This window comes from Hylobates moloch, unplaced genomic scaffold (genome assembly GCF_009828535.3).
Source record: "Hylobates moloch isolate HMO894 unplaced genomic scaffold, HMol_V3 SCAFFOLD_6, whole genome shotgun sequence".
NCBI classification, from domain to species: Eukaryota; Metazoa; Chordata; class Mammalia; order Primates; family Hylobatidae; genus Hylobates; species Hylobates moloch.
In genome coordinates, this window is record NW_026652281.1 from 134,162,765 (window position 1) to 134,190,444 (window position 27,680).

General features: G+C 42.1%; 2 protein-coding genes across 4 annotated transcripts; both read right to left on the reverse strand.

Annotated features, from left to right (window-relative positions):
* Positions 1-319: 319 nt before the first annotated feature.
* MED7 (mediator complex subunit 7) lies at positions 320-23,348 on the reverse strand. 3 transcript variants are annotated; one of them, XM_058440081.1, is made up of 4 exons: positions 23,330-23,348; positions 20,324-20,476; positions 20,006-20,141; positions 320-1,329 (listed from the first exon to the last, which is right to left on the reverse strand). In XM_058440081.1, exon 4 carries the CDS (start codon positions 1,310-1,312, stop codon positions 611-613), a length of 702 nt encoding a protein of 233 aa, XP_058296064.1. In that variant the 5' UTR covers positions 1,313-1,329; positions 20,006-20,141; positions 20,324-20,476; positions 23,330-23,348; the 3' UTR covers positions 320-610. The 3 variants fall into 3 exon arrangements, with proteins under 3 accessions (XP_058296064.1, XP_032014375.1, XP_058296063.1); XM_032158484.2 differs by lacking the exons at positions 20,006-20,141; positions 20,324-20,476; positions 23,330-23,348 and adding an exon at positions 4,145-4,222; XM_058440080.1 differs by lacking the exons at positions 20,006-20,141; positions 20,324-20,476; positions 23,330-23,348 and adding an exon at positions 3,751-4,016.
* Positions 22,981-27,680, reverse strand: GARIN3 (golgi associated RAB2B interactor family member 3). Its single transcript, XM_032158485.2, has 2 exons — positions 26,979-27,680; positions 22,981-24,809 (listed from the first exon to the last, which is right to left on the reverse strand). Exons 1-2 carry the CDS (start codon positions 27,582-27,584, stop codon positions 23,598-23,600), a joined length of 1,818 nt encoding a protein of 605 aa, XP_032014376.1. The 5' UTR covers positions 27,585-27,680; the 3' UTR covers positions 22,981-23,597.

Below are 27,680 nucleotides of genomic sequence, written 5' to 3' on the forward strand. Positions count from 1 at the left end.
CCAAAGGACTTATTACCTGAGTGACTGGAAAAAAAAACAATTTATGGGACTTCCCTGCAAGAGTCCATTCAGGATAGGGAGAAAAGACTGAGACAGTGGGTTTACAGGAGCAGTCATGAGGAAAAAATAAAGTTTCTGTTTTATAACTCTACTGGGCTCCTCTCTATCAACATGTTATGCAACTTATTGGAGCTTAAGCAAAATTTTTAATGGAATAAGTCTAAAGATTTCAGTTTTACATTTATAGAGCTTGATATCCATTTATCTATCATTCTTAAAGCAAATGATATATCCCCTTTTCAAAGACGAAAACTGCTACTATTGAGGTTATCATCAAAGTTTTACTGCAACTCCAAAACATAGGAATGTCCCATACAACAGCAGGTAACACTTTGCTTTTTAAAGTGATTATTCTTAGTGCAGGGTACTCATTTGTCTGTGCTTGTTATACAGCAAAATTACTGCCTATGACATCTCATAATTGAAAAAGTTGGAGTCAAGATTAAAGCTGTTTACATTTTTAGTGAAACCTCTCTTAAGACTGTCCAAAAGAAAATGAACTAATATAGGATGCCATTATCAAAAGGAAAAAAGGAAAGAGAAACATCTTTCATGGTCTTTCATTCATCTCATCAATTAGGACACACAAGGCAGCATCTTTCTCTATAATCTGATCTCTCCTATGACCTGAATTTTCTCTTTGATGTTCATTCTGTCCAGTACAATTGTTGCTATCATCAGCATCCATTGGTTCAGTTTTTACTCTCATTCCTGCTTCTGAATGAGGCAAATCATCAGGCAAAGAAGCCAAGCAATTCTGAATCATTTCAATTACTCGTTCCAGGTGTTTTTGAAACCTCTCAGCTGTTTCAAGCCGTTGACGTTTCTGGACCTCCATCATGACTCTCAAGGTCTCTCTTGCTTGGTGGGGTCGGTATTCATTTATAAGATGATGCACGTGTACAAAAAGCAGCTTAAGATCTTCTAGTTTCTCTTCTCGTTTTATACTCCCAGGGCTCCTTATTAAAATATCTAAAAGGTCCAAGAAATTAATAAGGATAGACATATTAAGTTTCCTCAGTTCTTTCTTGTGATCAAACTGCATAGGATGAAGCCGTTCGATTCCCTGACTTTCCAAAGGGCGGATGATAAGATCATCACATTGGAACTGATTGCCAAACATCATGTAACTGTCTTTTATTGGAGGGGGAGGCTTGGGAGCTAAGCCTTCTTGAATATTTTCATCCGTATATTCCTTAATATATTGCATTGGAGGTGGTGGAAGTGCACTCACTTGCTGTGGTTCACCCATTGTGGACTATCAATAACCTATGGACACAGACCAAAGATTTATTACAGCCATAAAACAAACCTGTTACATTTCATAACTACAGGTGGAATATTTTCTTCCTTTTCTTCCAGTAGTATGGGGCCCAAGATAAGATGATCTCCTTGGTTTCTAAAACTAACATTTATGATAGGGAAAGTTTGCCATCTTTTCTAAGTAGGCATTATATTCTCAACCATTCACATATTTTCCATTCTCTAATAATTTCATCCGCATTAAAAAATTTGTAGCATCTTCTCATCTCTAAAGAAAATCTTCTGGACTCCATGCCCCTCACCAGTTATGCCCCATTTCTCTACTCCTCCATAACAAAACTCCACAGGTTGTCTCCCAATCTCATATCACAATCACTTTTGCTTTATGTTACAGATTTATTTCCAGTAGCAAACACTTACTTGTATCCTCATAAACACTGACAAAATTAACATTGCTAAATCCTAAACACATGATATTATCCAAAGTTCCTGAATGAAATGATGATTCAGTTCCATACCCTTTTTGTCACAGTATACTATGCAATTTTATATGGACATATTAACTTTTGTTTGTTTGTTTTTTGAGATGGAGTCTTGCTCTGATGTCCAGGCTGGAGTGCAGTGGTGCGATCTCAGCTCACTGCAACCTCTGCCTCCTGGGCTCAAGCAGTTCTGCCTCAGCCTCCCAAGTAGATGGGATTACAGGCATGCGCCACCATGTCTGGCTAATTTTTGTATTTTTAGTAGAGACGGGATTTTGCCATGTTGGCAGCACTCTTAACTCCCCACCTCAGATGATCCGCCCGCCTTGGCCTCCCAAAGTGCTGGGATTACAGGCATGAGCCACCACGCCTGGGCTGTATGGACACATTAACTTCTCTACAACTATCACAGAAATGTCAAACCCCAGGTTGAAACCCAGTATCTTCTATGGCCATAATAACCTCTACTTACTCTACCTTAAGCCTAGGTATACCATCCAATGAGAAGATTCTTAAGTGCTCCTTTAGATTGGTGTTATCAGAGTTTCAAGATACAACACCCTCTAACATCAGGTGGGGCAACTATTCTACTAGAAGCAATATTATACTTAGAATTCATGAGGTACTGAGGGCAGCTGTGGCGCAGCCCTGAGTTTCCACTATGCCACAGTGGTGCATAGGATGATGCAGCCTCGACCTCCTAGGCTCAAGCAATCCTCCCACCTCAACCTCCCAAGCAGCTGGGACTACAGGCATATGTCACCACGCCCTGCTAATTTTTGTAGAGACAGAGTTTTGCCATGTTACTCAAGTTTGTTTCGAACTCCTGAGCTCAAGCAATCCTCCTGCCTTGGCCTCCCAAAGTGCTGGGATTACAGGTGTGAACCACCACGCCCAGTCAACATTTTAAAACTTTTAACATAAATTCAGATTACAGAAAAAGTGCATGAATATACAAAGAACACTTCATATTCTTCACTCAGATTCTCCAAATGTTAACATTTTCCTTCATTTGCTTTATTGGTTTTTCATTCCTTTACCCCTGAATACTTCAGTGTGTTTTCTCATGACAAGAATGTTTTCTTCTACCCACAGCACAATTACCAAAATCAAGGAATTAACAGTGACCTGGTACTTCAAAATGTTTTTTTTTTTGTTTTTTTTTTCCTGAGACAGTGTCTCGTCTGTCACCCAGGTTGGAGTGCAGTGGCGCGATCTCGGCTCACTGCAAGTTCGGACTCCCGGGTTCACGCCATTCTCCTGCCTCAGCCTCCTGAGTAGCTGGGACTACAGGCGCCCGCCACAGCGCCCAGCTAATGTTTTCTATTTTTAGTAGAGACCAGATTTCACCGTGTTAGCCAGGATGGTCTCAATCTCCTGACCTCGTGATCCGCCTGCCTCGGCCTCCCAAAGTGCTGTGATTACAGGCGTGAGCCACCACACGGTACCACGAATTAAGTTCTATTATCAATTTCATTTTAGAAGTGAGGATCCCAAGACTCAATGAAGGGAAGTGTTGCCCCAGAACAAAAGGTTAATAAATGGTACAACAGGAATTCTTATCCCAGGTCCCTTTAGCTCCAAAGGGCAAGCTCTCTTATATTCCTAAGCCGTGAAGCATCTAACTGTGCAATAAGAACTTGCATATCACAAAAATTATATTTCTTTCTCTACTGTCTCTCTAGATGGAACTTTTCAAAGGCGATGGAGGTCTTATTTTAATAAAACCAGAGCCAAGCATCATGGCTGGTTCTTAGACTCAAGATCCAACATCTAGTGTTTGTTCTACTGGGGGAGAAGGAGCTTCACCAGAAGACGATAAGATATTCCAGGGTCCCAGCCCCAGAGATTTGATTCATTCTGTCTATAGGCCCTGGAATGTCGCTTTAAAAACCTCTCCAGATGGACCTGACGATTAGGCTTGGGATCTACTGCCCTCGCCTACCCTCATATCTCAGCTGTTTCACAACTGCTCCCAGAAGAAGGAAGGGCAGGGAGGGCTATTCTCGTGTTACAAAGAGCCAGAGAGGGCAAATGACTCGCCAAAGGCCACACAGCTTAGAAAAACAGCGGCGCGGGGACTAGACGCCAGGTCTTCCAACCTCCACTCCGACTCGGCGTCCCAACACGGAGGAAGCCCCGAGACGGCCGCGCTTAGAGCCCCCTCCTCCTAGCTGTCCACTCCGAGGCCTCCGCACTCTCGAAAGACGAGAGAGCGCCTTCGGAGGCCGAACTCAGCCATGCCTCCCCAGTTCCCAGCCCAGCACAGAGGAAGCTGCAGGGTCCGGAAGAAAAAAACGCACACAGGCGGCAGACCAAAGCCGTTGCCGCCCACTCACCTCAGCTCTGGCTTTACACTGGTAGCCGCCTTCCCCTCTGCAGCCGAAACTAACTTCCGGTCTCCTCCTGGAAGAAGCCACCGATTCTGTCCTTGATTGGCTGTAGGAGCTGTCCTTTAACGAAATTCTAGATCCGCCTCAGACCGATCCCTCGCTGTTGCGCCTGCGTATATTTGACTCCTCCCATACCCCGCGTTACTGACTTTTAAAAATCGTAGCTGCGGGTTCTGTTTCTTCATGTCTTTTTAAATTAAGGCATAAAATTAAACAAGACACCTTATTGCTTTATTTTTTATAGACCCCTTATTGACCAGAAACAATCTTATGTTTTAATGTGTAACATGCTCTTGTAAGACTTCCAGGAATTTTGAAATTTATGACACGAAAATAACCTCCAAAAGAAACGCTTGCTATTGCGCCTGCATATATTCCACCCCTTCCCCGTTACCACTCTTTTACTGACTTAGTCGCTGCTGGTAGTTCCATCCTTTTGTCGTTTCTTTTTTAATTTAACGCATACAATTAAGACGTCTTACATACAAATTCGAAAATATAAACATGCAGGGGTTTTTGTTGTTTTTTTCCTTGAGACGGAGTCTCTCTCTTTCGCCCAGGCTGGAGTGCAGTGGCGCGATTTCGGCTCGCTGCCACCTCAGTCTCCGGGATTCAAGCGATTCTCGTGCCTCAGCCTCCCGAGTAGCTGGGGTTACAGCTATTTTTTTTTTTTTCTTTTTTTGTATTTTTAGTAGAGACAGGGTTTCACCATGTTGGCGAGGCTCATCTGGAGCTCCCGCCTCGGCCACCCAAAGTGCTGGGATTGTAGGAGTGAACCACCACGCCCCGACTCCCCCATTGTAATTCCCCCGTACGTATCAATTTATTTGCTGAAGAAATCCAACTACGTTGAGCATACCCCAATCCAGCTTTTCTCCTCACCGCTGACCCCAATATGTCCTGCACCAGTGACTTCCAGTGGTCGTTCCCAGTCCTCATTTTACTCCGTCTGTCAGCAGCATTTGGCACATTTGATTATTGGATTGCCCCAGGACTCAGTTCTCTAACCACTTCTCAGTCAGATATCATCCAGATGATTACATGCAGGCCTTGGAATACCGTTTCCTCTGCACTTCAGACCCTCATATCCAGTGGTGACAGACATCTTTCCCCAGTTGCACTTTACTCAATTGCAAATGTTCAATCTAAGGAATCACCTTTTTCTCCTTTCTCCCATACCCCACCGAAACTATCATACCAGCCTTTTGCATTAGCTCTATTTAAAAATAAGTAAATAAAGTTCCAAATATGACTGACCACCGTCCCCACTGCTATGGTCCTATGCCGTGCCGCCATTATCTCTCACCTGGACTTCTTTGATTTTTGTCCTCCCTTAGTCTATTTGCCACACCTTCTTAAAATATAAGTCCGGTCTTATCACTCCTCTATTCAAAATCCTCCAAGGCTTTCTATTACTTTTAGAATAAAATCTGACATCCTCCCCCTGGTCTATATCACAGGCCCTACAAAATTGCCAAGTACATCCCGGCCTCGGGGCCCATGCATTTGCCTGGAACTCTTTGCATAGATATTCACACGTCTCATTTCCTTATTTCTTTTTTTCTTTTCTTTTTTTTTTTTTTTTTGAGACGGAGTCTTGCTCTGTCACCCAGGCTGGAGTGCAGTGGCCCGATCTCGGCTCACTGCAAGCTCCACCTCCCAGGTTCACGCCATTCTCCTGCCTCAGCCTCCCCAGCAGCTGGGACTACAGGCACACGCCGCCACGCCCAGCTAATGTTTTTGTATTTTTAGTAGAGATGGGGTTTCACTGTATTAGCCAGGATGGTCTCAATCTCCTGACCTCGTGATCCGCCCGCCTCGGCCTCCCAAAGTGCTGGGATTATAGGCGTGAGCCACTGCGCCTGGCCTCATTTCCTCAATTCATTCAGGTTTCTGGTCAAATGTGACTTTTAGTTTCCACCCCATTGATTTTTTAAAATTTAGATTTATTGAGGGATACTTTACATAGAATAAAATTAGCTCTAGGTGAATAGTTACAAGAGTTTTGATAAATACATACTGACATAAAACCACTACCACCCGGATTAAGATGTAGAATATTTCATCACCCCAAACAACTTTTTTTTATTTCAGTTCTTTCCCTTTATCCCCATCCTCTAGTAACCACTGATCTGATTTGTGTTCATATAGTTTTACCTTTTGCAGAATGTCATATAAATAAAATTAGAAAGTATGTAGTCTTTGGTGTCTGGTTCCTTTCACTTAGCATAATACTTTTGAAGTCCATCAATGTTGTTCAATGTATGATACTTTGTTCTTTTTTACAGATAAGGAATATTCCATTGAATGAATATACTGTAATTCATGTATCCATTCACTGGTTAATAGACATTTGGGTTATTTCAGTCTGAGGTGGTTCTTAACAAAGCTACTATAAACATTCCCATGCAAGTCAATTGTATGGACATATGTTTTCATTTCTTTTGGATAACAACATAGTGATAAAATTGCTGGTCCTTATAATAATTATATGTTTAACTATATGAGAAACTACCAAGCAGTTTTCTAAAGAGGCTGCTTATTTTTCATTTCTCAGCAATCTGTCGGAGGTATAGTTGCCCTCAATCTGCAAATTGGTATTATCCTTTAATTTTTACTTTTTGCTACTCTAATATCTGTATAATGATTTTAATTTGCATTTCCTTAGTATTATGTATCTTGCATGTGTTTAATGGCCATATATATCTTTTCTTTGGTGAATTGTCTGTTCAAAATTTTTGCCCATTTTTTAAATTGACATGTTTTCTTACTATTGAATTGTAAGGGTGCACACACACAAATACACACAAGATATAAGTCTTTGATCAGATATGTCTTTTACAAATATTTTCTCCTAGTCTGTGGTTAATCATTTCATTTTTTTTAAGTGTCTTTCAGCAAACAGAGTTTTTTCATTTTCATGATGACCAGTTTATCAATTATTTTCTTTTATGGCTCATACTTTTTGTGTCCTTTCCAAGAATCTTTGCCTAACTCAAAGTCACAAAGATTTTTCCTCTGTTTTCTTCTACAAGTTTTCTAATTTTAAATTTTACGTTTAGGTCTATGATCCTTTTGGGGTTAATTTTTGTATTTGATGCCCAGTAAGGGTCAAAACTCCTTTTATTTGTTTCTTTATGCTTATAGAAGTCTAATTGTTACGGCAACTTGTTAATTTTGTTGGCCTTACTACCTCTGTCATTGGTAAACAGGTTTATAGATAATAATCTCTGAGCGGCTGTTAGTCAGTTACATTGTATCTTTGGCTTGCTGATCAGCCCGGCAGAATAATTGGAAGATAGCAAGTAAAAATTTTTATCTCCAAGCTGGGCATGGTGGCCTGCACCTGGGGTCCCAGTTACATGGGAGGCTGAGGTAGGAGGACTGCTTGAGCTGTGATAGCGCCACTTTACTCCAACCTGAGCAATAGAGTGAAACTCTGCCAAAAAAAAAAAAAAAAAAAAAAGTGCTGGGCACGGTGGCTCAGGCCTGTAATCCCAACACTTTGGGAGGCCGAGGCAGACAGATCACCTGAGGTCAGGAGTTCGAGACCAGCCTGACCAACATAGAGAAACCCCATCTCTACTAAAAATACAAAATTAGCCAGGCATGGTGGCACATGCCTGTAATCCCAGCTACTCAGGAGGCTGAGGCAGGAGAATCACTTGAACCCGGGAGGCAAAGTTTGCAGTGAGCGGAGATCGCACAATTGCACTCCAGCTTGGGCAACAAGAGTGAAACTCCGTCTCAAAAAAAAAAAAAAAGGAAAGAAAAAAAAAGAAAAATTTCATCTCCAGTCCTTGCTTCTTCCTGATTTTTATAAGCTCATATACTGTATATGGTTTTAACGATGCACTTTTTTTTTTTTTTTGAGACAGGCTCTTACTCTGTCACCCAGGCTGCAGTGCAGTGGTGTGATCTCAGTTCACTGCAGCCTCTGCCTCTCAGGTTCAAGTGATTCTCCTGCCTCAGCCTTCCGAGTAGCTGGGACTATAGATGCACACCACCATGCCCAGCTAATTTTTTTATTTTTATAGAAATGGATTTTTACCATGTTGTCCAGGCTGGTCTCGAACTCCTCACTTCAGGTGATCCACCTGTAGCAGGATGAGCTGCAGACGAAACTACTCAGACACCAGATTAAAGAAGGAAGAGGTTTTTTATTCGGCCAAGAGCGTTGGCAGACTTGCGTCTTAGGAGCTAAGCTCCCCGAAAAAGAAATTCTTGGCCTTTTTAAAGGCTTACAACTCTACGGGATCCACATGAAAGGGTCGTGATACATCAAGTGTGGGAAACGTGACTGGGGGCCACATGCATCAGCTAACAGAACAAAAAGTTTTACGATGCTTTTTTCATACAGTGTCTGAATTTACAGATAACACAAGTAGTTTAGGTCAGGGGTTGATGTTGTTATTATTACTTTTTTTTTTTTTTTTGAGACAGAGTTTCGCTCTTGTTGCCCAGGCTGGAGTGCAATGGCACAATGTCAGCTCACCGCAACCTCCGCCTCCAGGGTTCAAGCGATTCTGCTGCCTCAGCCTCCCGAGTAGCTGGGATTACAGGCATGCGCCACCACCCCGGCTAATTTTGTATTTTTAGTAGAGATGGGGTTTCTCCATGTTGGTCAGGCTGGTCTTGAACTGCCGACCTCAGGTGATCCGCCCACCTCTGCCTCCCAAAGTGCTGGGATTACAGGCGTGAGCCACCGCGCCCGGCTTATTATTACTTTTTTTAACTCCTAGGGCCGGGTGGTGGTGCCAAGGTTGTCTAGCTATTTATCTTACTGTTGTTTTTTTCCAACTTTTTGCTTTTTCTCTCTTTCCTCCTGTCTTGTGAACTAGGCAAGATGAGGGGAGGAGGGCAGCAGGAGTAGTAGTGGTCTCCTGCCTTATACCCACCTTGGCCTCCCAAAGTGCTGGGATTACAGGGGTGAGCCACCGTCCCAGGCCTTAATGATGCACTTTGGATGAGAGTCATTGCTAATGTATTTTTTTTTCTGCAGTCTGCAGTATAGTTTCAATTCCTAATCACTATTTTGTTGTTGTTGTTACTTCATGGCTGCTAATGACCTTATCACTAAAACGTCAACAATCCACATCTGTGTGCAGCACATGGGTGGGGAGAGTGCTTGTGGTTTGCTTTGCCTACTGCATTTTTTCTTACCAGCGGGGGGAAGCAGCAACCTTGGCATTTGGAAATAATCCCCAGCTTAAAATTTCCTATGAGAAAGATTTGTGTCTCACATATTGGGTCCTGCTGAGAGACATCGTCAGTTATCACTTGCAGGCTGAAGAACCTAAAATGAATTTGTAATCCTACAAAAAGGCAGGTAAGCCCTTTTGAATTTGTTGTAGCTGTTACTGTTAAAATCTACATTTACCTTATGTGGAATTTCACCAGAGGAAAAAAAATAGCCATGCCATCATCATACCTGTCCTTTGAATTATGACAAAATATACCCATTACGGCCGGGCCCGGTGGCTCATGCTTGTAATCCCAGCAGTTTGGGAGGCTGAGGTAAGAGGATCACTTAAGGTCAGGAGTTGGAGACCAGCCTGGCCAACATGGCGAAACCCTGTCACTACTAAAAATACAAAAATTAGCCAGGCGTGGTTGTGTGTGCCTGTAATCCCAGCTATTCGAGAGCCCAAAGCAGGAGAATCGCTTGAACCCAGGAGGTGGAAGTTGCAATGAACTGAGATTGCAGCATTGCACTCCAGCCTGGGCGACAGAGCAAGACTCCGTTTCAACAACAACAAAAAATACCTGTTTTATTGATTCATTGATTGATTTTCTATACACTCCCTAAAGGATCTGGGCTCTGTCCGATCCATTTAAGTTCCCTCTTTAAGATCCATCTCAAAGGTGCTCTTCTCCAAAAGGTTTCTCTAAGTTCACCCAAGTAAAAGTTACCTCTCACCAACTCAAAGCCTCTTTCCTTTACTTCTGGACAGCACTCCTCTAGCTGAAGTTGTAATTATGCGCCTGTTTTATTTCTATGGCTGTAGCTAAGTTCCTGACTTATCTGGGCATCCCCTTAACAATCCCTGGAATTACCTCACACATGGCCAATGTTGAATATATTTTTGTTCAAAGACAGATTTGAGCAAAAGCAAAAGAAAGAAGAAAAAAAATCTCCTGAATGGTGTGTGTACAAATGTGAGCTACTTGCTTTTGGTGTAGCTTCATATCAGGATCAAGACTAAGTGGAGGGGGGTAAGGAACACGCCTCATGCACAAAATTAAGGAGGAGCAAACTCAGTAATCAAGATAAATAATATCGGCCGGGCGCGGCAGCTTACGCCTGTAATCCCAGCCCCTTGGGAGGCTCATGCAGGAGAATTGCTTGAACCTGGGAGGCGGAGGTTGTGGTGAGCTGAGATCACACCATTGCACTCCAGCCTGGGCAACAAGAGCAAAACTCCATCTCAAAAAAAAAAAAATGATAAATAATATCTTAACACAATATTTTAAATAAAAAAATTAAGGGAAAAACTCATGATCTACAAAATATTACAATTTTCTTTTCGGCTCTCGCAACCTCCACCTCCTGGGTTCAAGTGATTCTCCTGCTTCAGCCTCTCAAGTAGCTGGAATTACAGGCGTGCGCCACCATTCCTGGCTAATTTTGTATTTTTAGTAGAGACGGGGTTTCTCCATGTTGGTCAGGCTGGTCTCGAACTCCCAACCTCAGTTGATCCACCTGCCTCGGCCTCCCAAAGTGCTGAGATTACAGGCGTGAGCCACCACGTGCAGCCAAAATATTACAACTTAACTAAAGACAGGATTAGTAGTTCACATACCACCATTTAGAGAAGAGAGGTTTTTCATGCAACTGTAAAAGGCCAGAATTATTTTCTCGAGGGTCTGAGTGGTAGTACCCTCTTAGACAGGATTTTAAAGTTTAATGATGCATTTATTCACCTCTATATATATTATATATCATATATATTTTAATATAGATTTTTAATGTATATTAAAATATACATTACAAAAATACAATATTTATATATTATATAAATTATATATTATGTATTATATTATATATAATGTATTTTATATAAGTATTTTTATGTATTATATATAATATATATTATGTATTTTTATATATTATATATCTTTGGCGAATGGATGTATTTATTAGGAAATAAATATTTTGAGAAAGGGTCTCACTCTGTCTCCCAGGCTGGAGTGCAGTGGCAGGATCTCAGCTCACTGCAACCTCTGCCTCCCAGGCTCAAGTGATTCTCCCACCTCAGCCAGTAGCTGTGACTACTGGCATGTGCCAACATGCCCAGCTAATTTGGATATTTCTTGTAGAGACAGGGTTTTGCCATGTTCCCCAGGCTGGCATTCACCCAATATTTATTGCGCACTTACTACATGCCAGCTACTTTCCTAGGTGCTGCAGACACAGTGGCCCAACCCATGGCAAGTCCAGGTGCTACTTCCCTACAGTGATCTGGGAAAGTCTTTATCCACTTGATTCCACCCTGCTTCAGGTCCAGGATGAACTTCTCTTAGAACTTGGGCTTCTGACAGACAGATTTTATGAATTCTGACCCCTGTGGGTTTCTTTACCCCATTCAGACTCCAGTCTATGTATTGCACAGAATTTGACTGTCTTCCTTCTTGTCTCCTTTCCTTTGTCTCCTTATCATCTTCCACCACCTCTGACACCTGAGTCCCAGTTTGTCTTCCAACATGTGTTAACCTGAGAATCCCCCCAGATCAATCAGGGTAAAGCAGAATGGAAAAGAGTCTGGCCTGAGATTCCATAGACCTGATTTCAACCAGTCAGATGGGTAACCTCAAGCAAGACACATTATTCTCAGTAAAGTGAGAATCTCAGGTCAAACCAGTGGCCTCCAAGTCACGGAAGTGCATTCCAGGTGTCCCCTGAGGCAAAGGGGAGCCAAGCTGGTGGGGCTTCAGGCTGCCCACTCTACCCCTACTTTCAGCCAGAGGAGCCTCACCTTCATCTCTTTTGTTTACTAAGTTCCATTTATGATTTTATATTTTTAATTTTTTTAAAAGAACAATGTGTGCAAAAGTTTGACACTGAATCATATAATCTCCAAATTTCTTTGAGATTTGATATTGATTAGTACTGTTATTATCTCCCTATGTATTTATTGTTGATTATATACAAATTAGAGAAAGCAATCTCACAGATTTCAAAGCGCATTTGAAGAGTCATGTCTAATGAGGGAACAAAACTTTTCTTCCAAGGGTTTACAAAGATGCCCTGTAATTCCATAACCAGTCTACCTTTTTCCCTTTTTCTTTTTTTTTTTTTTTTTTGAAGTGGAGCCTCGCTCTGTCACCCAGGCTGGAGAGCAATGGCACGATCTCAGCTTCTGGATTCAAGCAAATGTTCTGCCTCAGCCTCCCAAGTAGCTGGGATTACAGGTGCCCGCCACCACACCCAGCTAATTTTTGTATTTTTAGTAGAGATGGGATTTCACCATGTTGGCCAGGCTGGTCTCAAACTCCTGATCTCACGTGATCCTCCCACCTTGGCCTCCCAAAGTACTGGGATTACATGCATGAGCCACCATGCCCAGCCAATAAAAACATACTTTTAATAGAGACGGGGTTTTATCATGTTGCCCAGGCTAGTCTTGAACTCCTGGACTCAAGGGATCTGCCCACCTCCACCTCCCGAAGTGCTGGGATTACAGGCGTGAACCACTGTGCCCAGCCAACCACTCTACTTTACTTTTTACATAGGCTATTTTTTAGAGCAGTTTTAGGTTAACAGCAAAGCTGAGTGGAAAGTACAAAGAGTTCCCATATACCCGCTCCCCCCACACACTCACAGCCTCCACTATCATCGACATCCTGCACCAGAGTGGTGCATTTGATTTTGATGAGCCGACATTGATACATCATTAGTACCTAAAGTCCATAGTTCACACTGGTCTTCACTCTTGGTGTTGTGCACTATGGGTTTGTCCATATATAATGACACATATTCACCATTATGGTACCATAGACAAAGTTTCACTGCCATAAAAATCCCTTGTGCTCTGGCATGTCCTCCCTCTCACCAAACCCCTGGATATCATTATCTTTTGTTTGTTTGGGAGTGTTTTGTTTTATTTCATTTTTTAGATTCATAGTCTCACTCTGTTGCCCAGGCAGTGGCACAATCGTAGTTCACTGCAGCCTCAAACTCCTGGGCTCAAGCATTCTCCCATCTCCTTCTCCTGGGTAACTGAGACTACAGGTGCACACCGTCATTCATGGGTAACTTTAAAATATTTATTATTATTTTTTGAGACAGGGTCTCACTATTTCACCAGGCTGAAGTGCGGAGGTGTGATCATGTGATCATGCCTCACTGCAGCCCCAACATCTCAGGCTCAGATGATCCTCCCACCTCAGCTTCCTGAGTAGCTGGAAGTCAGGAGTTTGAGACCCACCTGGCCAAGATATGGTGAAACCCCCTGTCTCTACTAAAATTTAAAAAATTAGCTGTGCATGGTGGCACATGCCTGTAATCCCAGCTACTCGGGAGGCTGAGGCAGGAGAATCACTTGAACCCAAGAGGCGGAGGTTGCAGTGGGCCGAGATCACGCCACTACCTCCAGCCTGGGGAACACATTGAGACTACCAGACTGTTTTCCTCATTGACTTTCTTTACATGCCTGCTAGCAATGTGTGGGTGGTATAGTTTTTCTGGTTTTACATCATAATTTGATGTTGTTCCTTATTTATTATTTTTGTTTTAATCATTCTAATATGTGTATAGTATATTCTAATATGTGTATAGTATTAAACCATTGTGGTTTTAATGTGCATTTCCCTAATGACTAATGATGCTGAATATTTTCTCATGGGCTTATGTACTATCTGTATGTCCTCTGATAAAAATTTATCTTGATATTTTTTCCCCATTTTCTAATTGGACTGTTTGTTTTTTTTAATGTTGAATTTTGAGAATTCCTTATATATTCTACATACTAGTCCTTTGTGGAATATGTAGTTTGCAAATATTTGCTCCAGATTTTAGCTTGTCTTTATTCTTTTCCCCGGGTAATTCATAGAGTGAAAGTTTTTAATTTTGAAGGAGTCTAGTTTATCAATATTTCCCTTTACTAGTTATACTTTTGGTGTTGAGTTTAATAACTCTTTGCCTAGTCCTGGTTCCCAAAGATTATCCCCCATGTTTCTTTCCTAAAAGTTTTATAGTTTTCTGTTTTTTAAAGTAAGTCAGTGATCTATTTTGAGTTCATTTTTTTAAATAAGGTGTGAGCCTAGGTCAAGGTTAATTTTTTTGCCTATGGATGTCTGATTGCTCCTGCACTATATGTGCAAAAGTCTATTTTTTAAAATTACTCTTGCACTTTTATTTTTTAAAATCCATCAGTCATATTTGTATACATCTATTTCTGGGTATTCTATTCAGTTCCATCTAGCTATCTGTTTTATCTCTCCATCCATAACTTACAGTCTTGATTGCTATAGCTGTATAACTAGTCCTAAAATTAGGTAGACTGGTTCATCCCACTCTATTCTTTTTTCTACAAATGTTCTATTCCCATTCCTTTCCCATTCCATATAAATTTTAGAATAATCACATCTAAATCTACAAAATAACTAGGATTTTGATAGAAATCATATTAAATCTGTATATTAATTTGGGGAAACTGACATTTTTACTATGTTTAGACATCCAATCCATGAACCTGATATGTTTCTCCATTGACTTAGATCTTTTTAAATTTCTTTCTTCAGGTTGGGCATGGTGGCTCACGCCTATAATCCCAGCACTTTGGGAGGCCAAGGCAGGTGGATCACCTGAGGTCAGGAGCTCGAGACCAGCCCGGCCAACAAGCTAAAACCCCGTCTCTACTAAAAATACAAAAATTAGTTGGGCATAGTGGTGTGCACCTGTAATCCCAGCTACTTGGGAGGCTGAGGCAGGAGAATCACTTGAACCTGGGAGGCAGAGGTTGCAGTGAGCCGAGATTGCACTACTGCATTCTAGCCTGGGCAACAGAGCAAAAAAAAAAAAAATTAGGCCAGGTGCAGTGGCTGATGCCTGCAATCTCAGCACTTTGGGAGGCTGAGGCGGGCAGATCACCTAAGGTCAGGAGTTCGAGACCAGCCTGGCCCACATGGCAAAACCCCATCTCTACTAAAAATACAAAAATTGGCCAGGTGTGGTGGTGCATGCTTGTAGTCTCAGCTACTCAGAAGGCTGAGGTGGGAGGATTGCTTAAGCCTGGGAGATTGACGTTTATGTGAGCCAAGATTGTGCCACTGCACTCCAGACTGGGCGACAGAGCAAGACTCTGTCTCAAACAAAAAAGAAAGAAAAAGAAAAAAACCTCTTTGTCTCTTCTAGAAAGTGTATGCATACAGTGCTAGTTCCTTTACTTACCTGTATCCCACACGTTTTGATATAATTTCTATTTCTATTTTATTTCTGGAGTCTCACTCTGTTGCCCAGCCTGTAGTACAGAGGCATAATCATAGCTCATTGCTACTTTGAACTCCTAGGCTCAAGCTAACCTCTTGTCTCAACCTCCCAAAGTGCTGGAATTATAGACATGAGCCACCATGCCCTGCCAATTCAATGTAATTTTTATTTCCCTTTAGACAAACTTTTTGACCCTCTTTGACCTCTTAGATTCTAACAACACAGTTCTAAGTGTTTGGAGATTTTCCTGTTACCTTTCTGTTATTGATTTCTAGTTTGATTCCACTGTGGTCAGAAAACACGTTGTATTATTTCAATTCTTTTAAAGTAGTTGAAGTTTCTTTAATGGCCCAGGATGTTGTCCTGATCTTGGTATATGTTCTATGGTATCTTGATGAGAATATATATTCTGCTGTTGTTGAATGGAGTGTTCTATTAATTTTGATTAAATCCTGTTAGTTGATAGTGTTATTGATGTCTTCCGTATACTTACCAATTCTCTGTTTAATTGTTCTTTAAATTTTTGAGAGAGGGGTGTGGGGGTCTCAAACTACAAATTTGGATTTGTTTATTACTTTCAGTCCTACCAGTTTTTACTATACATATTTTGCTGCTCTTATATTTGGTTAAAACACTTTTAGAATTGCTATGTCTTCTTGGTCCCTTTAATATCCTTTTTATCATTATGCCTCTCTGTGGTAATTTTCTCTGCTGTGCAGTCTGTCTTATATTAATATAGCTATTTCTGGTTCACTTTGATTAATGTTTTCATAATATATCTTTCTTCATCGTTTTACTTTCAAAATGCCTATATCATTATATTTGTAGGGAGCTTTTGTTGACAGCATGTAGTTAGGTCATGCTTTTTGGTTCACTCTGCCAATGTCTTTTAATTTGTGTATTTAGACCATTTACATTTAACGTGATTATTAATATGTCAGGCTTTTGTATGCCGTTTTATTTTTCAGTTTATGTTCTCTGTGTTTTTGTTTCTATTTTATTTTTCCTGCCTTCCTGTGGTTTACTTGAACAGTTTTTAAAATTCTGCTCTGGTTTATCTATAGTGTTTTTGAGTATATCTTCTTTTTAGCTTTTTTAGTGATTGCTGTAGGTATTCTATTATATATACATAACTTTTACAGTCTATCATGTCGTTTTACTAGTTTGAGTGAAATATAGAAACCTTACCTCCCTTTCTGTCCCTTTACTCTCCCACATTTTAATACAATGGCCTTAGATATTTCCTCAACAAAATTTTAATCCCATCAGACAGTTTAAACTGTCAAACGTAACTTAGAAAATGCAAGAGAAGAAAAATCTATTGTGTTTTCCCATATTTTTGCTTACCATGTTCTTTCTTCTTTATCTTCCACAATCCCTCCCTACTTTTTATAAATCATTTCCCTACTGTTTACAGAACTTCCTTTAGCCATTCTTGTAGGATAGCTGTACTGATGACAAATTTTGTTTTCCTTCAACTGATGTCTTGATTTTCCAATTATTCTTGAAGTATTAATTTGCTGGGATGGGATTCTGGGTTTTCAACTCTTTTCTTTCAGCACAGGAAAAACAATGTGCCACTTCCTTCTGTTTTCCGTGGTTTCTGATAAGAAATCCACTGTCATTTGAATTGTTTTCCCCTATAGATATTACGTCATTTTTCTCTAGCTACTTTCAAAAAAAAAAAATTTTTTTTTTTTTTTTGAGACAGGGTCTTGCTCTGTTTCCCAGGCTGGCGTGCAGTGGTACCATCACAGTTCACTGCAGCATCAACCTCCCAGGCTCAAGCAGTCCTCCCAACTCAGCCTCCTGCGTAGCTGGGATTACAAGTGTGAACCACCATGTCTAGCTAATTTTTAAAAAAATGTAGACACGGGTTCTCCCTATGTTACCCAGGCTGTTCTCAAACTCCTGGGCTCAAGTGATCTTCCCACCTTGGCAACATTTTTTGTTTGTTTGTTTACAGAATTTAATTGTGCTTTGTCTTAGCATGGATTTCTCTGAGTTCACCCTATTTGGTATTATTTCAGCTTCTTCAATCTGTAGATTTATGTCTTTTGCCAAATTTGAGGGCTTTCAATCATTGTTTTTTCAGCCTTACCCCTTCTTCTCTCTTTCTAGGACTCCAGTGACACAATGTTAGATCTTTTGTTATAGTCCCACAAGACCTTGAGGCTTTATTTTTCTTCTAATCACTATTTTCTATGTTGTTTAAATTGAGGAGTTTCTATTATCCTCTTTCAGTTCACTTATTTTTTTCTCTTCTCCTCCATTCTGCAGTTCAGCCCAACCACTGAGCTTTTTTCTTCAGCTATTATAATTTTAGTTCTAAAATTTTCATGTTTCTTCTTTTTAATCTTCTTTTTCTTTGTTGAAGTTTTTTTATTTGCTGAGGATTTCTATTTCTTTCATTTGTTCCAAGCACATTCCTAACTCCCTTTTCATGGACGCCTTAAAATTTTTATGATATTAACTTAACATCTCTGTCATTTTGATGTTGTCACCTACAGGTTGTCTCTTTTCATTCCATTTTGAATTTTCCTATTTCTTGGTATGACTAGTGATTTTTGGTTTAAGTCTGGACATTTATTCATTGGTAGATTCTGAATCTTATTTAAATTTACTTTTAACAGGCTTCTTCTGACTCTATTCCAGCAGGAGATGGGGAGGGGCGTGCCACCTTGTTACTTCTATAGCAGTTCAGGTTCCCTACTTGGCCCCCAGGGTGGACTTACCATGACTACTGGGCAAGGGTGGGAGTTCCAACTCCCCATATGGACACCACTAGCACAGGGAAGAGGAGGGAAGGGCTTCATTACCAGCTATCAGGAGTGAAAGTCAAAGTCCAAGCTCCTTCCTTGGCATTCTCTGATACCACACGCTTGGGGTATAGGAGGCCTCGTTATAGCCTCATGAGGATGTTAATCTCAACTCCAACTCAGCCTTTCCTGTCATGAGTGAAGGTGGGGCCACAGCTTTTTTTTTTTTTTTTTTTTTTTTTTTTTTTTTGCTTTTCTGTGATGTTTGGCTGAAGTAGACTTGTAATTGTGTAAAAGTTTTCTGCTTTTCTTGGCTGCCCCTGTCCTGGTCCTTCCTTCCTTCCTTTCTTTCTTTTCCTTTCTTTTTTTCTTTCTTTCTTCCTTCCTTCCTTTCTTCCTTCCTTTTTCTTTCTTTGTTTTTCTTTCTTTCTCTCTCTTTTTTCCTGATCATATTTTTTGTTGGGATTTTTTTGGTGTAGGTGGTTCCAGCTTCTTCACCTCCAGTTTGTGGAATATATGAGGCAAAAATTAACCAAACAAACAAAAAACCCAGGGAAATAACCAGCATGTTGTTCCTCAGTTCCTGAGGTTCCTAGCTTTCTTTCTACCTTTCAAGTCTTCTGCTGTTTGTTTTATATGTAATGTTCAAAATCTTTAGTTGTACTGATCAGGAGGAGCAGAGAAAAACACGTCTACTCCAACTTTCTGGAAGCAGTAAGAAGTGAATTATCGAAGCAATCAATTAAATATTTGTTTCCTTTTTTATCTCTACATGTTTTGAATTTTCTAAAATAGACCAATTAATTTGGCAGTAAGCAAATATACCTAGTTTTAAAATTATTTAAATTCAAAATTGTATGTGCTACGTTATATCCTTCCTTCCTGGCTATCATCAGCACTTTTCATAAGGTTAGTGAAGTCACAAGGAGGTGACCCCAGCACATTACACTGATATAATGTTGCAAGTTGTATTCTCTGTGAAGCAGATTTTGAGACAGAGTTTTGTGGGAAGGATGTTTGTTAAGGAGTGCCCTTAGGACCAGCACCTGTGGAAGGGAAAATGGTGGAAGTAGGAGTACACAGGGAAGGAAGGTGAATTTTGATGCAGGCTCCTCAGGAAGCTCTGGAACTAGAATAGCCCTTCAGACTTGGTCTGTATTGAGCTGACAGCCAGACTTTGATACTCTACATCACTCAGTTCTTGATGTGGGCTCTGGAAAGAGCATCACATTGGGTGAAAGAGATGTCTGCAACTGGCACAATTTCTAAACTCACTGCCAGCTGAAAGTTGTCTGCGGGCAGCATTCTCAGCAACTGAGGACACAAGTCCTTCATTGAAGGAGGGTCTGGATAGTGCATCACCACGTATACCCCACATGGATATTTCTTTTTTTATTTTTTTCTTTGAGACAGAGTATCACTCTGTCACCCAGGCTGGAGTGCAGTGGCTGATCTCGGCTCACTGCAACCTCTGCCTCCCAGGTTCAAGAGATTCTCCTGCCTCAGCCTCCTGAGTAGCTGGGATTACAGGCATGCACCACCTGCCCGGCTAATTTTTGTATTTTTAGTAGAGACAGTGTTTCACCATGTTGGCCTGGCTGGTCTCGAACTCCTTACCTCAGGTGATCCGCCAGCCTCGGCCTCCCAAAGTGCTGGGATTACAGCCATGAGCCACAGCGCCCAGCCATCACATGGATATTTCTAATGCGAACGTGTCTTTCAAAACATCTCCTCTAATCTCATTTTATAGATCCTGCAGCAAAAGACAGGAATTACATAAGGACACATATTAACAACTACCTTCCCAAATATTTTTTCTCACAGCAACTACAGTGACCTTTACAAAGTGCAAATCTGATCAAGTCACTCTTCAACTTAAAATGTTTCAGTGGCTTCTCATTACTAAGGACAGAAGTCAAAGTAGCATACGCGAACCTCAAAGCCTTGCACAGTCTGTCCCCTGCTGCTCCTTCTAGCATCTCGTCTTCCGTTCTTGCCCTGCCAGCCATGATGGTCTGCCTTCGACATTTTGAGGCACCTTGCTTCTTCTCAGCATAGACCGGTTTTCTCTGCTTGAAAGACTCCACCCTAACATGACAACTGCATAAGTGATCTTATACTGCTTTTGGCAAAATATCGCTTTGTCATCTTTGTTCTTATGTGTGTAATGCCACACTTTAAGTTTGGAACATTGGTTAGTAATCAACCATCCACTGTCTCATTGCACTTGCAGCAGCAGAATTGTTACCATGGTGACGAATATTGCTGTTAAAAATATTGGCTTTTATCTGATAGGGGTATTCACTTGATGCCCCATTTGATAACTCCCTCTGAGGAAGAGGCCTGTTGCTTTGAAATACATAGGTATTTATGCATCTATTTCTTGATGAAGTATCAAGATAGAAAAGGAAATGCAGAGAAAGTGCATGGCACAGCACGCTGTGGTGGGCAAGTCCCCGTCTCTACTTTACTTAAATTGCATTTGAGTGGATAAACTGTATTCATGCTGAAGAAACCCTCAGACAGGGGAGGGTGCATAAAACAAGATTAGAAGAAAGACAAAAGATAAAGCCATAGTCTACACAATTGTGAGATTAAGCCCTTTGTAGCTAGGATAATTCAGACTCTGGCATAGCCGTAAATCTGGAACTCCAGACCAAAGGCTTTGAAAGGAGTTTCCTTTTATCTCTCTCCTCTACCCCACCTGCCAACCTTTCACACTCCCGGGTGGCTTTCCCAAAGGCCCTCTCAGACTTTTGAGCATGTGCCTCTCTCTCTCTCTCTCCTTCTACCTGTACCCACTGTTTCGAAAGTCAACTCCCAGAACATCTTAATCTCAGCCTCTATGGTATTTATCAAAAATCGCAAGGTGAGATTTTTCCGGCCACCCACTAGACCAACTGAGAAGGGATTCCCCTGATACTGACAAGCCACCACTCCTCCCAGAATATGTCGCTTCTCACCTCCTCCATCTCGGCTACACACATTTGGTGTTCAGAAAAGGTCCCTAAGTTTTCCTGGAAACCCAATTTCTTTCCTCCAAGGTACTGTTGCTGCAGAGAATGAGCAAAGACTTGCAAGGCTGGGCAGGTGCTCCCCTCCTGGACTTACATGGCTCCCAGAATCATTTTTCTCAAATCCAAATTTTTATTATCTGGTGTTAATAATTTAATGTTTTCCATGGACTCATTTTACAGGTTTTTTAAAAATGGAAAGACAATTTTTTTTACAATAAAGGTTTTTAAAATTTATAATCCCATTTCTAATGTAGTGTGATTTTTTTATTCTGGGAATTAACTGGCACATGAACACATAATTTACATCATGTTAGTATACAGTGTTTGGGACTATTTTATTTCTTAATATATTTGAACATTTTTCCATGTTTCTGTATTCTGAATACTTTTTATGTCACTTAGAATTTTTATTTCATGCTTATTGAAAGATATCTTTCAGACTTAGATATTCTGTCATAAATCTCTCATGTGTATGTGTAAAAAGGAAAACATTGGTGAAATAAATTGATTAGGGCATTTCTAAGGCAGTGATAGTGACATGCAATTGACACCTTGCTGACAGTGATTTAAAAACAATCCTGATTTCAGAGATGTTAAAATAAAGATGCGATAACAACACCCCATGAATACAACCTCTTCTTTAAGAAATAGAATAATCACTATTCTGTTGAAACTCCTTGTATGTGCCTCCCAGATCAGACATCTATCCCTTTACCCTGTAGATAGTCACTATCCTTAATTTTGTGAATATCATTTCCTTGTTTTTCTCTATACTTTTAGCAAATATATATCCCATTGTTGAATCTCATTTTTGAGCTGTTCTACAAATTGAACTATATCATATATATTTTTGTGACTTGCTTTAAGTATCCCACGTTATGTAAGATTTATCCATGCCAGCCAGGCATGGTGGATCACGCCTGTGATCCCAGCACTTTGGGAGGCCGAGGATGACAGATTGCTTGAGGTCAAGAATTCGAGACCAGCCTGGCCAACATGGCGAAACCTTGTCTCTAGTAAAAATACAAAAATTTAGCTGGGCATGGTGGTGCATGCCTGTAATCCCAGCTACTCCGGAGGCTGAGGCATGAGAATTACTGGAGCCTGGGCAGCCACGGTTGCAGTGAGCCAAGATTACCCCACTGCACTCCAGCCTGAGCAACAAACTGAGACTCTGTCTCAAAAAAATAAAAAATAAAGATTTATCCATGCCAACATGTATAGCTGCTATTCATTTTCACTATTGTAGATTATACACTGTAGTCCATTCCACAATTTATTAACTCTCCTGTTTGATGAACATTTGGGCAATTTCCAGGGTTTTGCTATTACAACTTGTTTTACTGTAAACATTCTCCTAGTTGTCTACTGGTAAGCATATGTGAGAATTTCTCCACTGTCTACACCTTGGAGGAAGACTTGTTAAGATTAGATCAAGAGTCAGCACACATTTTCTTAAAGGCCCAGATAATATTTTAGATTCTGTGGGCCATATGGTCTTCATTGCAGCTACTCACAGCTGTCATTTTTAGTGTGAAAGCAGCCATAGACAATATGCAAAGGAATGTCTGTGGCTATGTTCCAATAAAACTTTATTTACAAATCCAGGCAGCTGGTAAGATTTGGACCTCGGAACATGATTTGCCAATTCCTGATCTAGATGAATAGATTTCCTATTCTAATTGCCTACAAATGCTGCTACACTGCTCCTTCCTACCCTGAATATCCCCTGAGGGGATGTGAATCCTGTCTCTGCATAGGCTAAGGACTGGACTGAATGTCCATGTTCAGGGGCATTCAAGGAAAAGAGGAGAATGGGCGTGGGGACATGGTGGTGGCCATGCATCCCAGCTCTTAGTCTGTGGCTTTGACAGTCTCGGGGAAGTAAAAGCAGAAAGGGATTGAGGCAAAGTGGAACACTCACACTGGCACTGCTGGGCGTGGGCGGGTGGTGGGGCTCTACCTGCCTGGAGGCTGGGGTCTCCAGCTGTAGCGTAGCCACCATCACAGCATCACAGAAGCCACTGTGAGGTCACCACCAGGCTATGGGCAGAAAAGTTCAAGCAGGAGATTGTATTTCTTTTGGAGTTGTATGATTTCCTTTATTATATGAACTGCAGTAAAGAAAGCTGGGATGGACTCCTCTAGGGATACTTCGCAGATCCCTGGGCAGTTGTAGCCCTGGCTCCTCTTTAAATGGATTTGGTTTCAAAGATGATCATCTCTGTCGTCTCGGATGTCATAGTGCCACTGATCATCTCCAGCTCCTGGCCACCCTGGGCTTTCTCCACTTTGGCCTCTATGTTTTGCTTCTCCGCCATCTTAGCCACGATATCTACCTCTCTGTCGTATGATGTGACCCTTGTTTTTGAACCAGGAGTGGCCCTGAGACTCCTTAAAAAAGAGCTGATCTTACTGGCTTTCTTACGTAAAGGTCCTGTACTAGATGCAGATCGGTTCTTCCCCAATTCCTGAGTTGTTCTCGACTCCTTTTTGGTGGAGCTGTGGGTGGAGCTCTTGTGAGAGGAGCTGTGTCGCTTGCCCCTTACGTTGCTGTGCCCTTTTTCTTTTTTGTCATCTCTGGTGTTTTTATGGCCAGATACGGACCGGTGGGAAGACGCTTTCTGATTCTTGTCTCCCGCTGTCCTGCGGTGACTTTCACCTGCCTTGCGGTGATGAGAACTTTTCCTACTGGGATGTTTGTCCTTCTTTTCTCTTTTTTCCTTTTTTTCATTCCAGGCTTCAGCACTGGGATGGGAAACTTTCTGGCTTCCATCTCGTTCACTCATGTAGCCTTCGCTTTGCAAGGTGGAGATGAGGGGTCCCACTGCTGGTCCTTCAGTTCTTTCTGCTGCACACTTGCTGGTCATCATACTGCCTGCAAATGCCGCACTCAAGCTGCTGTCTTGGGAGAGACTGGCAGCCCCCGCCATCGTGGTGGAAGTACCTTCCGAGGAGGTGCTTGCAGCACCCACCAAGGCCAAACTAACACCATCTGAGGATATGTTGGCAGCACCTGCCATGGACTTGCTGGATTTGTTTTCTCCTGGATTTTTGATGGCTGCTCCCGCCAGCGCTGGGGTCACTTGGCCTGGGCCTGCAGATTTGGTTGTTGCTATGCTCATAGCACCTGTTGCAGGACTCATTGCTGCCCCTGCTATTGCCACATCTGTTCTAGGGCCTGTTGCTGTTCCTGCCACTGCCATGCCACTTGCTGTCCTTGCTGCTCCTCCTTCAGCAGCCCCTGGAGTGCTCGTGGATGGAGAAGCTGCACTAGCCATTCTGTGGGAAGCATGTTGGATTCCCTCTCCCCCAGCATAAGCAGAGGAGGTGGCTGCAGATACATCACAAGGCTTGTAGAGCCCAGTCTCACTCTGATCCCCTTCTCTGTGGAGCTCTGCAGCCTGTATGAAGGGGAAGAGAAACAGATGAGATAGAGATGACTGAAAGGGAGATCAGAACTTTCTGCTCGTCTCTTATCCTGGAGCTGACTAATTCAAGGGCTTATAATTAGAAGAACCTGGGTCGGGTGTGGTGGCTCACGCCTGTAATCCCAACACTTTGGGAGGCCAAGGGGGGCAGATCGCTTGAGGCCAGGAGTTTGAGACCAGCCTTGCCAACATAGCAAACCCCGACTCCACTAAAAATACAAAAAATTAGCTGGACAGGATGGTGCATGCCTGTAATTCCAGCTACTCAGTAGGCTGAGGTAGGAGTATCGCTTGAACTCAGATGGCAGAGGCTGCAGCGAGCCACGGCTGCGCCACTCCACTGCACTCCAGCCTAGGCAACAGAGTGAGACACTTAAAAAAAAAAAAAAAAAAGAAAAGAAAGTAAAAAGAAAAAAAGAAGGAGAAGGAGAACCTCTAAAATCATAAAGTCTAAGTCTTTTTTTTTTTTTTTTTTTTTGAGACAGTTTCTGTCACCAGGTGGCATGGAAGACTTGTACTACTTCCATCTCCTGTTCAAGATTCTCTGCCTTGGCCTCTGAACTGGATTATAGGCCCACCACCATACCTGGATAATTTTTTGTATATTTTTTTTTTTTTTCTGTCGCCCAGGCTGGAGTGCAGTGGCGCGATCTCGGCTCACTGCAAGCTCCGCCTCCCGGGTTCACGCCATTCTCCTGCCTCAGCCTCTCCGAATAGCTGGGACTACAGGTGCCCGCCACCACGCCCGGCTAATTTTTTGTATTTTTAGTAGAGACGGGGTTTCACCGTGGTCTCGATCTCCTGACCTCGGGATCCGCCCGCCTCGGCCTCCCAAAGTGAATTTTTTTGTATATTTAGTAGAGATGAGGTTTCACCATGTTGGCCAGGCTGGTCTCGATCTCCTGACCTCTGGTGATCCGCCTTCCTTGGCCTCTCAAAGTGCTGGGTTTACAAGCATGAGCCACCACACCCGGCCTAAGCCTAAGTCTTGCTCTCATTTGTTGCCAGGTTCCATCTACAGCACCCCTTCAAAGGTCACTCAGTTTTGGTTGAGCAATTCCAGTACCAGAGAATGTACTGATACAATTCCTCATCCTTGGACATTGTATTTTACACTCTTATTTTTACATGCTCTGCAGGACAGATTTCCAGAAGTGGGATTGCACAATCAAGGGATACACTCACTTTACATTTTGGTGACTACTAAGATTGTGCATGTGCATACACACACACAGGGTGTGCTGATTGACACAGAAATCAGTGCCTGGTAGTCACAGGGAGACAGACTGTGACTCAAATCGAACAAAGACTTCTTCATTGTTAAAAATATGGTTCAGCACTTTGGGAGGCTGAGGCAGGTGGATCACCTGAGGTCAGGAGTTCAAGACCAGCCTGGCTAACATGGTGAAACCTCATCTCCACTAAAAAAAAAAATTATAAAAATTAGTCGGACATGGTGGTGGGTGCCTGTAATCCCAGCTACTCAGAGGCTGAGGCAGGAGAATCTCTTGAGCCCAGGAGGCAGAGGTTGCATTGAGCCGAGATCGTGCCATTGCACTCCAGCCTGGGAGATAAGAGCGAAACTCTGTCTCAAAAAAAAAAAAACTGCACAAAAAACTGTACAGTCTCCAATTGCACACTGGAGACTCAGAAGGGTTGGAGGGGGTGAGGCATGAGAAATTACTTAGTGGGTACAATGTATATTATTCAGATTATGGTTACACTAAAAGCCCAGACTTCACCGGTATGCAATATAGTCATAAAAAAAAAAAACTACACCTACACCCCTTAAATTTATACAAATAAAAGTTCCACAACAAATCAGACCACCTGGGTTGGGGTATTAAGTGTTGAAGAAAAGACTGACAATCAGGATGGTGTAGAAAGGATTTCAACCCTGGGTGTGAGACCAGAGTAGCTGATACCTAAGGTCTCTGAAATTCAGCCTTATGGGACACACAAGTCCTCCCATCTCCCAGTGTGGTAAGTCCCCTAGTAGTGGCTCATTTGGTCCTGAGCCCTTGCACATGCAATACTTTTTCCAGGTGGGCCTCAGAAAGCACCAAAGGCTTTGTAGGACTGGCTTTGAACTGCTCCCCCAAAGAACCTGCCCCATGTTCCTCGAGTCTTCGAGAGGCTTACCGCTAGGCTTTTGTTGTCTTCAGGTGCTGCGTCCCCAGTTAGAAGTGTCGGGGTACTGCAGTAACTCTCTACTGGTAGCCTCAGGAGATAGATAAGTTTTTCCCAACAGCAAAAGAGATCTTCCCGTGTATCAGAAGAGGGACATAACTGCAGATAAAAAGTACGGCCAGTGGCGAGTTTCAGGCGCAGCTGCTGTTTCTCACGATCGTGGATGGAGATCTTCACAAATTTCAAGGGAAGCAGTCTCGTGAGCTCTAGAGTCTTGACGGGACTGCGACCTCTCCCCTTGGCAAACCGGCCCCGTCTGACATGTTCTTCACAGATTTTAATTGGTCGGGCCAGCACCATGACATCAGGCAGAGGGAGGATGGGGCTGGTGCAGACGATGCCCACTGTCACCATTCGGACACGGCTATGTACATCAATCACCTCTCCCTTTTTGTTTATCTGAATAAAATTACTCTCGAACATTGGTGCATACTTGAAAATGTCGTACTCTCCTCTCTTGTACAATTGTCGTTGCAGGTCCCCCATGGAGGTTTTGAACGCACTCATTGAATAGTAGCTGTGGGCGGTGTAATAAGGTAAACAAGATTCATTGCTCATGGTTCTCTTCGTTTAAGACAGCTCCAGCAGCCACAAATAGAGTCCCCGAGAGAGAGAGGGAGAGAAGGTAACTGCCCATCTCGCTACAGGACTTCT